This window comes from Eublepharis macularius, chromosome 5 (assembly GCF_028583425.1).
Source record: "Eublepharis macularius isolate TG4126 chromosome 5, MPM_Emac_v1.0, whole genome shotgun sequence".
Lineage (NCBI taxonomy): Eukaryota > Metazoa > Chordata > Lepidosauria > Squamata > Eublepharidae > Eublepharis > Eublepharis macularius.
The window spans coordinates 27,241,414-27,254,723 of NC_072794.1; the positions used below are offsets into that span (position 1 = coordinate 27,241,414).

The 13,310-nt window shown below is 44.7% G+C and overlaps 2 protein-coding genes across 2 annotated transcripts in view; one reads left to right on the plus strand and one right to left on the minus strand.

Annotated features, from left to right (window-relative positions):
* ANGPTL1 (angiopoietin like 1) overlaps window positions 1–12,666 on the plus strand; it is a 30,741-nt gene extending 18,075 nt beyond the window's left edge. Inside the window, exons 3-5 of the mRNA XM_054979566.1 lie at window positions 5,545–5,738; window positions 7,726–7,996; window positions 11,990–12,666. Coding sequence (XP_054835541.1) covers window positions 5,545–5,738; window positions 7,726–7,996; window positions 11,990–12,177 — 653 coding nt within the window. The 3' untranslated portion in view covers window positions 12,178–12,666. The remainder of the gene's footprint in view (window positions 1–5,544; window positions 5,739–7,725; window positions 7,997–11,989) is intronic.
* The window catches only part of RALGPS2 (Ral GEF with PH domain and SH3 binding motif 2), a 129,486-nt gene that overhangs the window by 59,479 nt on the left and 56,697 nt on the right, over window positions 1–13,310 (minus strand). The gene's annotated exons all lie outside the window — the stretch shown is intronic.

The window sequence follows — 13,310 nt, forward strand, 5'->3', positions numbered from 1 at the left end:
TTTGTTGACTCACAGATGGCATCACCTGGTTTCAAGTCCTGGGGGGTGAGGGGAGCATTTCTTATCAGCTTTTTCTTTGTAATCCAGTTTGACTTTTTCCAGAATTTGTTTTACAAGGTCCGACTGGGTTACTATTTTAGTCCATCAGTCTTTCAAGTCTCCCCTCTTCACCTTTGCGTCCGTTCCCAGCAGTGGCATTGGCTTTCCTTCAAAACCCTGGATCACCTGAAATGGTGATGCTCCAATGGAGCTGTGTACACTGTTGTTGTAGCAATATTCCGCATAGGGCAGAAAGTCAACCCAGTCACCTTGTTGATAATAAATATAGCATCTCAGGAACTGTTCTAGTATCTGATTTGTGCATTCCATTTGTCCATCAGTCTCAGGATGGTACACCGAGCTAAGCCCTTGCTCAATTCCCGTTACTTTCATAAGCTCCTGCCAGAAGTTGGCAACAAACTGGCTCCCACAGTCAGAAATTATTTTATTTGGGAAAGAACGCACAATGTTCTGCATGAAGAGGTTAGCCAGTTTTCTTGCCGTAGGGAGCTTACAGCAGGGTATAAAGTGGGCTTGCTTTGATAACAATTCCTCCACCACTAGAATCACAGTTTTTACTTTACTAGGGGAGAGGTCAGTGATAAAATCCATTGAGGTTGTAGATCAGGGTCGAGGAGGTGGGGGTTTCCAGTGGTTGTAGCAGTCCCAGGGGTTTCCCTCCCCGCTTCTTCCCCATGAAGCAGACTTGACACGTAGTCACATATTGGGAGATGTCTTGCCTCGTTCCCAGCCACCAGAATTGCCTTTGGGCTAAATGCAAGGTCTTTACAAACCCAAAATGTCCGGCCAGTTTGTCATCATGACACTTTTTCAACACCTCCCCATGAAGGGCGTCTGGTACATACCTGCCATTTCTATACCAGCATCTGTTCTCCCCCTTCAAAAGAGGTTCCCACAAAACCTCTTCCCCCTTCCTTTCCAGTTCTGCTTTGACTTTCTCCAGTCAGGGGTTGGGAGGGGTTGAAAGGAGTTTGCACACTTGCTGCTGTGTTATCACTGCTCCACCCAGCTGGGCTGGTGTGAACATAGTGTCTATAATGAGAGATGCTTGAGTGTGAATTAGAACTTCGAAAAGAACTCTGCCCACTGGAGCTGTTTTGCATCCAACCTTTGGGGTGATTGGACGACTTCTAGATGTTTATGATCCGTCAACACCTCAAAAGGTACCTTTGCCCTTTATAGCCAGTGTTGCCAGGTGGAAAGTGACAGTTTGATGGCTGCTGCCTCTTTTCCCCACACCGACAAGTGCCTCTCCGCCTTTGAGAATTTCCGGGAGGCATAAGCACAGGGGTGCAGCTTTCCCTCCAAGCCTTCTTGTAAAATCACCCCTCCCATTGCGGTGTCACTGGCATCTACTTGTACAATGAATTTTTTATTCTCATCTGGATGGCACAGAACAGGCTTAGTGTTTTTAATCTTTCAAACGCCTGCTGGCAATCATAGATCCAAGCTAGATTAGCACTCAGCTTCATCCCGTCTGGCCCCTTCCCCTTAGTTTTTAACAAATCAGTCAACGGCAGTGCTGCCTGGGGAAAGTTCTTAATGAACAGCCTGTAGAAATTGGCAAAGCCCAAGAATGACTGCAATTGGCGTCTTGTTTTAGGAGCCTCCCACCCCAGAATGTCTTGGATTTTGGCGGGGTCCATTCCCAGTCCCCTCCAGGAGACTCAGTAGCCCAGAAAGTCCAATTCCTTCTTGTGGAAATCACTCTTAGACAATTTGGCATATAGTTTGTTCTCATAAAGAGTACTCAGAACCTCCTGTACCAACTTCACATGTGAGTCATAGTTATCAGAATAAATCAGAATATCATCAAGATAAACAACCACTCCTTTGTACAGGTATTTATGCAAAACTTTGTTAATCAGGTTCACGGAGACCCCAGGCGCCCCTTGGAGGCCAAATGGCATAATGTCCCAGAAAGCTGTCTTCCATTCATCTGCCTCCCTAATGCACTACAAGCTGTCTTCCATTCATCCCCTTCCCTAATGCACACTCAGAAATAAACATCTCTTAAATCCAGTTTTGTAAAGATTTTCCCTTTAGCCCCATCTCAAGCAAATTTCTAATGAGGGGAAAAGGGTAGGCATTTGACATGGAAACTGCACTGATTCATCTGTAATCAGTGTACAGCCGCAAGGCCCCCATCCTTCTTGAGAAACAATACTGGAGCAGTGTGGGGGGAGTTTGCAGGCTAAATGAAGTCCCTCACCAGGTTTTTTCAATGATCTTGCGAAACTCTGCCCATTCAGCTCTGCCCATGGAGCACATAAGCCTGGTGAAGGTCTTGTCTGGGGATCAGTTCAATGGTGCAGTCTGTGGCTCTGTGAGGTGGTGGTGGGGAGCTCATCAGCCTCCCCTTCCTCAAAGACCCAGCTTAGATCTTGGTACTCCAAGACCTTGGTACTTAGATCTCGGGGGATTTCCCCCATTTCCTCCCTTGTGAGGCACAGTTTCAGGTATGGGAGGGGGGATGGCACCCCACCTTGGGTTCCACACATGCCTCTGACCATCCTCAGCCGGGAAACACAATCGACCTACCTTCCACTGTATGTATAGGTCATGGCCATAGAGCCAGCGGACTCCCAGCACCGTAGAGAATTTTGCAGTAGAGCTTCCTACAAAAGCTCTCTCCTCTCAGTGACTCCCCATCCCCACTGGGGTCAACTCAGTCTAATAAGTGCAGGGGGTCCAGTTCATTTGTTCAATCCTGAGAGGCTCTGGCAGCCTCTCAGGTCGAGTCCTAGTCCCATGACTAGGGCAGGGATGATCAAATCTTGACTGCACCCAGACTCAATCAAGGCTCAAACCGTGACGGGGTCCCTTGTCACGGGTGCACTAGGGTGATAGAGAGAAAAAATAAAGTTCCTTTTGGCCTCACCAAAGGTGGCACTGGCTCCTCTCAGACCTGCTGGCTGGTGCCCTTCACAGCAGGTCACTGCTGTTTCCTGCCGGCTGTGCCTCTTCTCCCTCACTGCTGGATGGTGTGCTATCCCCTGAACTCATGGGTCCTCCACTCGCTCCTGCCGCCGCTTCCTTGCTTCAGGTGGCCAGACAAGCCTCACTTGGGTCCCGTCTTTCTCTTGAGGAGAGGCTTCTTCACGCTGGGGTATTCGCAACCAAGTGGCCAGCACCCCCACACTTTAGGAACAGTCCTTGTTTCATTCTCCTCTCCTCTTCAGCTCGAGGGGCTGGACCTTTTGGACATGGCTTGTCTCCCCCTCTGTACTCTGCAGTTCCTCACCGTTGGCCTGTTTGATATTGGAGATGGAGCAGTTTCATGACCTACACCCTATTTTCAATCTTGCATGCCAGCTGGATCCACCCCAACAGGGTGTGCGGGTTGTCTTGGACCATGACCTTGGCCACCAAGTCTGGGTTCAAACTGGCGTGGAAGAACTCAATATTCACCAACTCAGTCTCGCACTTTGGCCGCATATGTCCGGAACTTTGCCACAAACTCTCGCATCGAGCGGTTTCCCTACCTTACAAGCTTCAGCTTGGTTTGCACCCTCTCTTCCTCGAGGAGGTTCTCGTACTGCTCTCTGAGTGTGTGCATAAAGGCCCTCACAATTCGGAGTTCCGGGGCTCTGGCAGCATAGAGAGTCACACTCCCCCCAGCCGGGAACCCAGGTAACTCACCCGGCTGGCTTTATCTGGGAAGGTGGGGCCCCATTCCCTGAAAAACTCTGCCACATGCACTGGTCAGTACCCCAATTCCTCAGGGTCTCCATCAAAATGGGCTTCTAGCTTGTGTAGCCCCAGTGGCTGTTGAGGTTGAGGCCCCTGAACCAGCCTGGCCGGAGCTCCATCTGAGCAAACACGTTGGTCTGGTTGCCGTGACAGTGCTTGGCCCCCTTGATCATCTGGAGGAGGGATAGGCTGCTGGTCCTAATGTGGTTGGTGGCTTGATCTGGCCAGCCACCTTGGTCTCTCAGCTGATTGGGTTGAAAGGCAGCCCACATCATATCTTGGATATTGTCCTTGAAGGTCCTTGTATCTGACGAAGAGAACTGTGATTCTCAAAAGCTTATGCTACAATAAAGTTGGTTAGTCTTAAATGGACTCTTTTTGATTTTGTCCTTGAAGGTGTGCTTGTTGCACCTCAACTCCCCCATCTCAGCCCAAAGCTCTTACATCACATCAGCAAAGGTCGCTCCCAACAACTCCCATCCGCTTTGGCTCCTCGTACTCTTCCTTCTCCCTCTTGAGGAGTCCTTCCCCCAGGAATAGACTCTGTCTGTACAGTCAGCTCCACCAACGATCCCGAATTTTGATCTCCCTCCTGGCCGATGCCACACGAGGGGTCCATCCCGGTGGAGTGTGTTCCAGCCTGTCTCTGTAGCCGGCATCCCATCGGGGAAGACTGGTCCAGAGCCATGCTCCAGCTTCAACCAATACACACGCACTGGGTCCACGCATGTTTCCAGGGTCTTCAAGTTTTAACTCAGTTCTCTCTGCAGCACTGGTATCCTTGTCCCCTTTGGCTGCCCTGGCACGGGTGTCAGGATTCTGTGGTTGTTCAGATCCGAGGACAAGTGATTCCTGGCAATCTGTAAGGATCTGCCAAGCAACTCTCAAAAGACTTCACTGCAGGCAGTAAAAGAACTTTATTGAAAAGCTACTAGTATCATGCGCTTACTCTTATCTTTGCCAGGAATAAAGTTCACATGCAAGAATCAAACTTATACAGGCTTCTAAAGTGCGGGTAAATTCTAAAATCCTTCCCCCTAGTCTAACGGTCAGCTAAGCTCAGCGGGAAAGCATCTAAGTGGGAAAACAGCAGAACTGATGTATGGAATTTTCAAGGTCGTGGTGTCTGTGCAGGTGTGTCTTCTCTGACTAAGGAGAGAGGACCCTAGTGCAGTTCACAGGAGCATACAGGTAACCGCAGAAACAAACACCTCCCTTGCATAGTTTCACATCGCGGGTCCGAAAGACAAGGTAACATTTGCAGTCCAGTCAAAGAATAACCTCAGGGTGTTGCTGGGTATGACAGGTAAGCACCTGACAATATGTGCTTCCTCTTTATTGTTGACCCTTAAAAGAAAGCTATGTCTCTTGCTTAGAAAATGTGTAAGATTGTAATTGACTATAAGCTTGTTCATGTAACTTAAGTTTTCCAATGTTCAGTTAATCTTTGCTAAAATCGAAGTTCTGTTTGCTGTAAGAAGACAGTAGCATAAAGATGTTATGTTTTATTTTGCAATGTCATAACTCAGCAATGTCAGAGGCAGTCCTACCAGACAACATCAGGGCCCTATGCCCTGCTCCCTGCCTTTCCAAGGAAATTAGTTGGCCAGCATGTGAAACAGGATGCTGAACTAAACAGATCACTGATTTGATCCCGCAGGGCATTTTTATATTCTTACAATAGTCACTTTTACAGCATCAGCATTTAACCAAGATATATAGTGTTTGCCAATTCAAATAATATCACAACAGTCATTTTTTTCAAAAGTGTAATTTTCCCCCTTTCAAAAGGTCCATTTAAAGACTGTCAACAAGCCAAACAAGCTGGCTATTCCAGCAGTGGGATTTATATGATCAAGCCCGAAAACAGCAACGGACCAATGCAATTATGGTGTGAAAACAGCCTTGATCCTGGGGGTTGGACAGTTATACAGAAAAGAACAGATGGTTCTGTAAACTTCTTCACAAACTGGGACAATTACAAGGTAGATTTTTTTTTTAAATCTAGGAGATAATGAATTACAGTGTGCCATACACCTAAGGCAGAATTAACATGACCTCTGCTCATATACAGCATAACTAAATGAATTTCTGAAGTGAGCTGTTCCCCCATGGCTGGTTTAGAGTTTTTATGTCAAACCCATCAGCTTGTAACAATGGTTGTCTATGAAGGTGTTGTGCTTTGCAAATTGCATATTCTAACCTCCCATTCTATCCACACATCATCATCTCATCACAGCAACACTGAAGACTGTGAGCCTTCAATCAAACAATTCTTTTAAATTCTCTGAATAAAAAAGAGTCCAGTAGCACCTTTAAGACTAACCAATTTTATTGTAGCATAAGCTTTCGAGAATCACGTTCTCTTCGTCAGATGCATGGAGGGCAGAAGGAAACTGGTCAAATATAGAGGAGGAGAGGGGAGGGGAGGGGGGGAGGAAGAGAGGGGGGATGTAAACAACTCCTTTGATATGGAGATGCAGACAGCTCCTTTTGGTGTGGGGATCAGTTTGCTTGTGTAAAGGTTCAAAGGAGTTTGCCGTGTTAGTCTGTAGTAGCAAAATCAAAGAGTTCAGCAGCACCCCTAGACTATCCAATTCCACTGCAGCACAAGCCTTCGATAGCCACAGTCCTCCCCGCCAGATGCATCTGACAAAGAGAACTGTGGTCCTCAAAAGCCCACGCCAGGTGCCACAGAGGTGTAGCACCAAAAGACAGAGATCTCTCAGTGTCACAGTGTGGAAAAGATGTTGGCAGGTCATTTGTATCTACTCAGGAGGGGTGGGGTTGAGCTGAGTCATCCTGTAAGAGTTTCCCAGGGTGTGGAATGCTAATGGTGGGAGGCTTCACTGTATCCTGAGGAGGTTCTTTTGCATATGGATTGGGGCTTGATGGTGCTAGATTAGCACATCAAGCACCAATCCATATGAAGATTAGCACATCAAGCACCAATCCATATGCAAAAGAACCTCCTAGAAAAGCTAGATTAGCACATCAAGCACCAATCCATATGAAGATTAGCACACGGCAAACTCCTTTGAACCTTTACACAAGCAAACTGATCCCCACACCAAAAGGAGCTGTCTGCATCTCCATATCAAAGGAGTTGTTTACATCCCCCCTCTCCTCCTCCCCCCCTCCCCTCCTCTATATTTGACCAGTTTTCTTCTGCCCTCCATGCATCTGACAAAGAGAACGTGATTTTCGAAAGCTTATGCTACGATAAAATTGGTTAGTCTTAAAGGTGCTACTGGACTCTTTTTTATTTTGCTACTACAGACTAACACGGCTAACTCCTCTGGATCTAAATTCTCTGAGGCACTTAAAAACAGCATTATATGAACAAATGAGGTTGCCATCCTAAGATTGGGCTCACAAATTCCCCTGCCAGTCAATGATGTGTAGTTGGGAAGGGAAACTCAGAGGGCTGGGTCCTATGATGCACAAGCAGAATGGCATTCAGAAATGCCAATCTGTCTCATCATTCCCACCAGCAACCCCAAGACCTCCTAAAAGTTGGTGCTGAAGGTTGCAGACCCTTGTAAATAAAAAGCCATGTGGCCTGTGGGAAGCCCCATCACTGACTGAAAAGGAAGGGTAATTTCACCTAACTTCCCATCCTCACTATAGATCTCTCTGGCTTTTCGTCCACATGGGTTGCACGACCACCAATATTCATATTTTGGAGGTCTCAAGGATCAGAGGAAGCAGGAAATACCTGCTTAATAAACATCCTTGTACTTTGCAGGATCCAGCAGAGTGTATTCTGACACTAGGTAGATGCTCTCTAGATGTTTGCGAGGGGAGGGAGAAAGAGATGAATACCATGTTTCTACCTGTAAGCACCCCCATCAGGTGATTGTACTCAAGGGTAAAATATTAAGTTTATTCCAAGAGTATAAAAGTGTAACAGATATACAGTTTTCTATTAAATGAAAGGCAATCTAATCACATTATTGTTTGTTTTGACAGAAAGGATTTGGAAATGTTGCTGGAGAATACTGGCTGGGACTGGAAAATATTTTTTTGCTTAGCAATCAGGACAATTATAGACTTCTAATTGAATTAGAAGACTGGTCTAATAAGAAAGTCTATGCAGAATACAGTAGTTTCCGCTTGGAGCCAGAAAGTGAATTCTACAGATTACGTCTTGGCACCTATCAGGGGAACGCTGGTGACTCCATGATTTGGCACAATGGGAAACAGTTTACAACACTGGATCGAGACAGAGACATGTACACAGGTAGGGGATACTGTTCTTTGCTAAGGGCACTTTTCTGAAAATATGCCAAGGAAACAGTTCCAATTAAGAACCGGAAAGTATGATTATTAAAAAAATCCCTCCTTACTATTCAATAAGGGCAATGTAGGCTTGTATACAAATTAATGTCATGATCCATACAAACTATATGCAATCAATAGGTTATTTTACCCCATGGTAAAACTATGTTAATTTCATGTAATAAGTTTTTTTGATTAGCCAAGAGGTGATGTCTAACAGTTTTGGTTTTTTTAAACCACAATTCTATTGTAAAATATAACCACAATTCTATTGTAAAATCGTATTTCGGCAACTTTGTTTTACAATCTACAAATTTTAAAGAACAATCTAGGGCTTAAAGACATGATTGCACAGATTATGTTGTTAACTACAGACAGAATTGTGCTAAGATTCAAATTAATTCAGTTATTACAGCATTAATTTTGGAAGATCGGTACTGCAAAATTATTGTGGTTGCCATACTCTTAAGTTAATCAAGTTTCTACACCTTAGCGACAATGAAGCCTCTGGCATACATCATATCATTTATAATTCTCCATAAGCTTTCAAAACTGATTTGCATATGACACTTTCTCCCATATGAACAATGTAATATATGATACAAAGTCCTGTTAACATGCTCATGGAATACTTTGCCTCAAAAAAAAAAAAAGGATAAAAACGTGAGAACTGAATGACCCCCGCCCCCCACCCCCCACACGTACACCTTGTACCATATATTACATACCAGGGGAGGGTGCAGGTGCACAGGCTTGATTCTCCATCTCAGAAATGTAAGCCATCCTGTTAAACTAATTATAGTTTCAAAGTACCTCCTTCATGCTTTTAAATTTCCGCATCACATGGAACTTAGTGTGTTTTGTCTCTTCAGTAGGAGGGGGACATCTTTAAACAGGCAACTACTCCTACCAGACTCTGGAATTCTGCTACTGACCTTGCCCCACTCTCCGTAACTTTCTGTATTTCTCCCTTCCAGTTCAACATATAATGTATGGTTTTGTGAAAACCTGGACTTGGTGCCAATAAATCTATACCTGAAGTGGAAGGAACAACTGCAAATAAGCAAGAAAGCAGGGTCAGGAGAGAGGGACTAACCTAGAGCTCAAGCTACACTTGATAAGAGCCCTGTGGTTAAAACATGGGTGAGAGATACCTGATTCTTCCCACCCTGCCCTTTGAACAGCAGACCACTGTTGGGGAAGAATGTGGGACAGTTGCTGTTTCTCATCCCAAGCGAGCATAGTGGAGACGGGATTTTTTTTAAAAAAAGACCTCTGCCTATATGCCCATTTCCTGCAGTGAAGGTGCTAAAGGTCTCAGAGTTCCCTGAAGATTGTGTTAACATGGTAGCAGTGGCCCTGCAATTCCTTCTAGCGCAGGCCATTTCTGAGATGGGCAAGAAAATTGAATGTGCTACCTAATCTATTAGTTCGTGGTGGATTTGGGCAGCCTGAACAATAAGCTGCAAGTCTATAAATAAGGATTCAGAGCATCTGAAACCATGTTAATCTACAGTAGATCCTGAAAACCTTTCACAGATCCAAGTGAAAATAGTGAAAGGAAAGAGTGTGTCCTAGAGACTGTTCACCAGAATAATCTCTGGCCTTTTAAAGGTGCTAGGCAGAAGACTTTGTTCCGGACTTGGAAGTTTAAAAAAAAAACATTTTCTTAATGGAAACATGGAGAGTGGAAATATCCTAACATTCACACCATGATGAGAGGATCCAAACCTGCTCATGATGGCCTGTAAAATGTTCTTCATGAGATACCATTCACCCAATCGTTTTTATACTGAGCTATTTTGCCTAGAGCACACACCCTGAATGTGTGCCATCACTAGGAGCTGGAGGGAGGTTTCAGCCCATTATACCATATTTACCCTTGAACAAGACTCGGGAGCAGTGCCCACTATTTGGTAGAGCAGGCTTTGTCTGTGGTGTTGTCAGCCTGTACTATGACATACTTGCCTTCAGACCGTGGGAGAGGGATAACCTCCTCTGAATCCCTTCCTTTAGGAAAACTTACTTGGCTTTCTTTAATTTTGAGTGCTCTGGCCCTTGTTATTTTTCTGGGCATCAGCTGAGTACTCCAGGACTCTGAAGATCTAGGCCAGCAATGATTGAAAACTTACCCAGGGAAAAGGCCTCACTAACATGGGTTTTGGTCCCAAAATCACCTCTTTTGAAAATTTCCCTCCTTGGTCATATGGAAAAAGGGATACTTCCAATTCTGCACAGCAGACTGCCTCCAAAGTGCTTCAGGAAGCGCCTGCCTCTTTCTTACAGTCTACAGACACACTTGTGAGAAACCCACTTGACTGGTCTAGAATGTGGACTTCCTCTTCCATGCTTGCGCTGCCATTTCATCAGGCTGTCTGGGATGTAGAAACATAAAACTGGGGTTCCAAAGGTCCAACCCCCTACAAAGTGCAGGAAATTCACTGCTACCTCTCCCCCCTCACTCCCCCAGTGAGCACTGCTCTATACCTAGAGAAGGCCAAAAAACCTCCAGGTTCCCAAGCCAATCTGGCTGGAGGAAAAAAATTTCCTGACCCCAAAGTGTCAATCAGCATTACCCTGGGCATATAAGAAAGGGCCACGAGAGCCTAGCACCAGCTCATCCCTTCATGCCCTCCCTCTCCAGATCTACATACATTCATATTGAGTCACAGAATCATCATTGCTACCTGACGGCTATCTAGTCCCTTCTTAAAAACTTCCAAAGAAAGAGAGCCCACCACCTCTCAAGGAAGCCTGTTCCACTAAGGAACCACTCTGTCTGGAACTTCTTCTTAATGTTTAGCCAAAAAAATCTCGATTTAATTTTAAGCTGTTGGTTCTAGTCCAACCCGCAGAAGCAACAGAAAACAACTCTGCTCTATCCTCTGTGTGACAGCTCTTCAAATACTAGAAGGCTATCAGACCACCTCTCAGTCGCCTCCTCTCTCCAGGCTAAATGTACTCAGCTCTTTCAATCTTTCCTCATAGGACTTGGCCTCCAAACCGCTCACCATATTTGTTGCCCTCCTTTGGACATATTCCAGCTTGTTAACATCCTTCTTAAACTGTGGTGTCCAAAATTGAACATGATTCTCCAAGTGATGTCTGCCAGAGCATCACTTTGTGCGATCTGTTGATGCAGCCCAAGATCGCATTTGCCTTTTTAGCTATTGCATCACACTGCTGACTCATGTTCAGTGTATGATCTACTAAGATCCTTTTCACATGTACTACTGCCAAGTCAAGGCTCCCCTATTCTATAATTATGCCTTTGATTTTTTCCTATCTAAATACAGCATTTATCTCTGTTGAAATTCATTTTGTTTAGCCCAGTTTTCCAGACTGTCAAGCCGGAATCTTGATTCTGTCTTCTTCTGTATTTGCTACCCCTCCCAATTTAGTATCATCTGAGGATTTAATGAGCATCCCCTCTAACCCTTATTCAAGTCATTTATAAAGATGTTATTGTTTGTTAATCAGATAATCTGGAGGAGAGTAAACAGAAAATGTTTGCTAGGCTCACTACAGGCCAGTACAGTGTAGCAGTTAGAATACCACACTGAAAGACTCAGGTTCAGATTCCAACTCGGCAATGGAAGCTTCTTGGGAGACCTTGTGCCAGTCGTACAGTCTCAGCTTCCCAGGGTGGTCATGAGGACAAAAGAGGAGAGGAGAATGCAAGCCGCTTTGTGTGGTGGTGGGTAGAAGGAAATAAGCAGCAAAAAAATGGATTATTCTGACAAAGATGGGAGGAGGGATTCTACCAGAAGGCAGGAACATTTTTATTAGCCACGTCTCCAGAGTCTGAGCGGAAGAAGTGGTATGCTTCATAATACGCCATAAATATGGAAATCATTTTGCAAAGATTTTTTGTTTGTTTCCAAATACAAAGATCATTAAAACTGCTTGCTTGCCTGTGCTGTGACATTTCACTGAATGTTGTTTCTCCCCATAGGAAACTGTGCCCACTTTCATAAAGGAGGTTGGTGGTACAATGCTTGTGCTCATTCTAATCTCAATGGAGTGTGGTACAGAGGAGGACATTACAGAAGCAAGCACCAAGATGGAATTTTTTGGGCTGAATACAGAGGTGGCTCATACTCACTAAAAGCAGTTCAGATGATGATCAGACCCATTGACTGAGGAACTCTCAAAACAAACTCTTGTGATCAAACTTCAGGCAGATACTGTGTTTCATGTTGTTTTGCACAGTTTAACCTTACAAAGGGCAGGGCCTACGAAATATTCTTTTCAGTATGTCTGTGATATTCCGTGTGTTAATTATACAAGTCTGAATAGCTCACAAAGCAAGCAGGAGGCTGCATTTAAATCTGTTAATATTAGATGTATGGGCTTTAACAGCAGCAGCAAAACCTATCAGTTCTATAGACTACAGTGAAATCATGGATGCAGAATGGTTGACCTTTGAAACTTAAGTTTGTGAAACTGGTATTGTGTGCTAGTGTACAGATAAATAGTTTTAAATCTATGAAAATGAACTTAAGTTTTTATTTCAAAGATTATTTCCAGTGAAACAGACGCACAATGGCAACAGACAAAGAACTGGAGAGAAGATCTAGTTCTGCAAACATATTTTACATCAAATAAAGCATTATTATTTCAATCTGACAACCACTGGTTACTGTTGCACTGCCTAGCTGACTCAAAACATAAATCCTGCTGCACTGGAGTGGGGAATCATGCTTACATCTTAATGCTAATTAAATAATTATTTTAAAAGTTCTTTTCGTTAAGTGCTCAAAGTCCATGACATTCACTCTCAAGTAGAGATGAGCATGAACCGAAAAAAACCGAACCGTGTGATTCCTGGTTCGTTGCATTTCAAGAACCATGAACTTTCATGAACCTGCCCCAGTTCACAAACCGGTTTGTTTGGTTCATGAAAACGTCACATCCAGGTTAGCAAATCGTCACTTCCAGGTCATCAGAAAGCCACTTCCGGGTCAGCAGAAGGTCTGCAGGAACTTCATCCCGTTGCCTAGGAAACATTGATCGGCACCAGGCTGTCTGCAATGATGAACCAAAAAAACCAAACCAAACGAACCAGCCTAAAGTTCGTGGTGGTTTGTCAGAAATGGGCTCTGACGAACTGCCGGTTCACGAGCCATGAACCAGCCTGGTTTGTCACAAACTTCGGTTCGTATTTCGGTTCATGCCCATCTCTACTCTCAAGTAAACTGTTTCAACTTCATTATGAAGCAAGCTAGTATCATTAGCCCTATGTTACAGATGCGGTGGTGCGGGGAGGTCAAAGC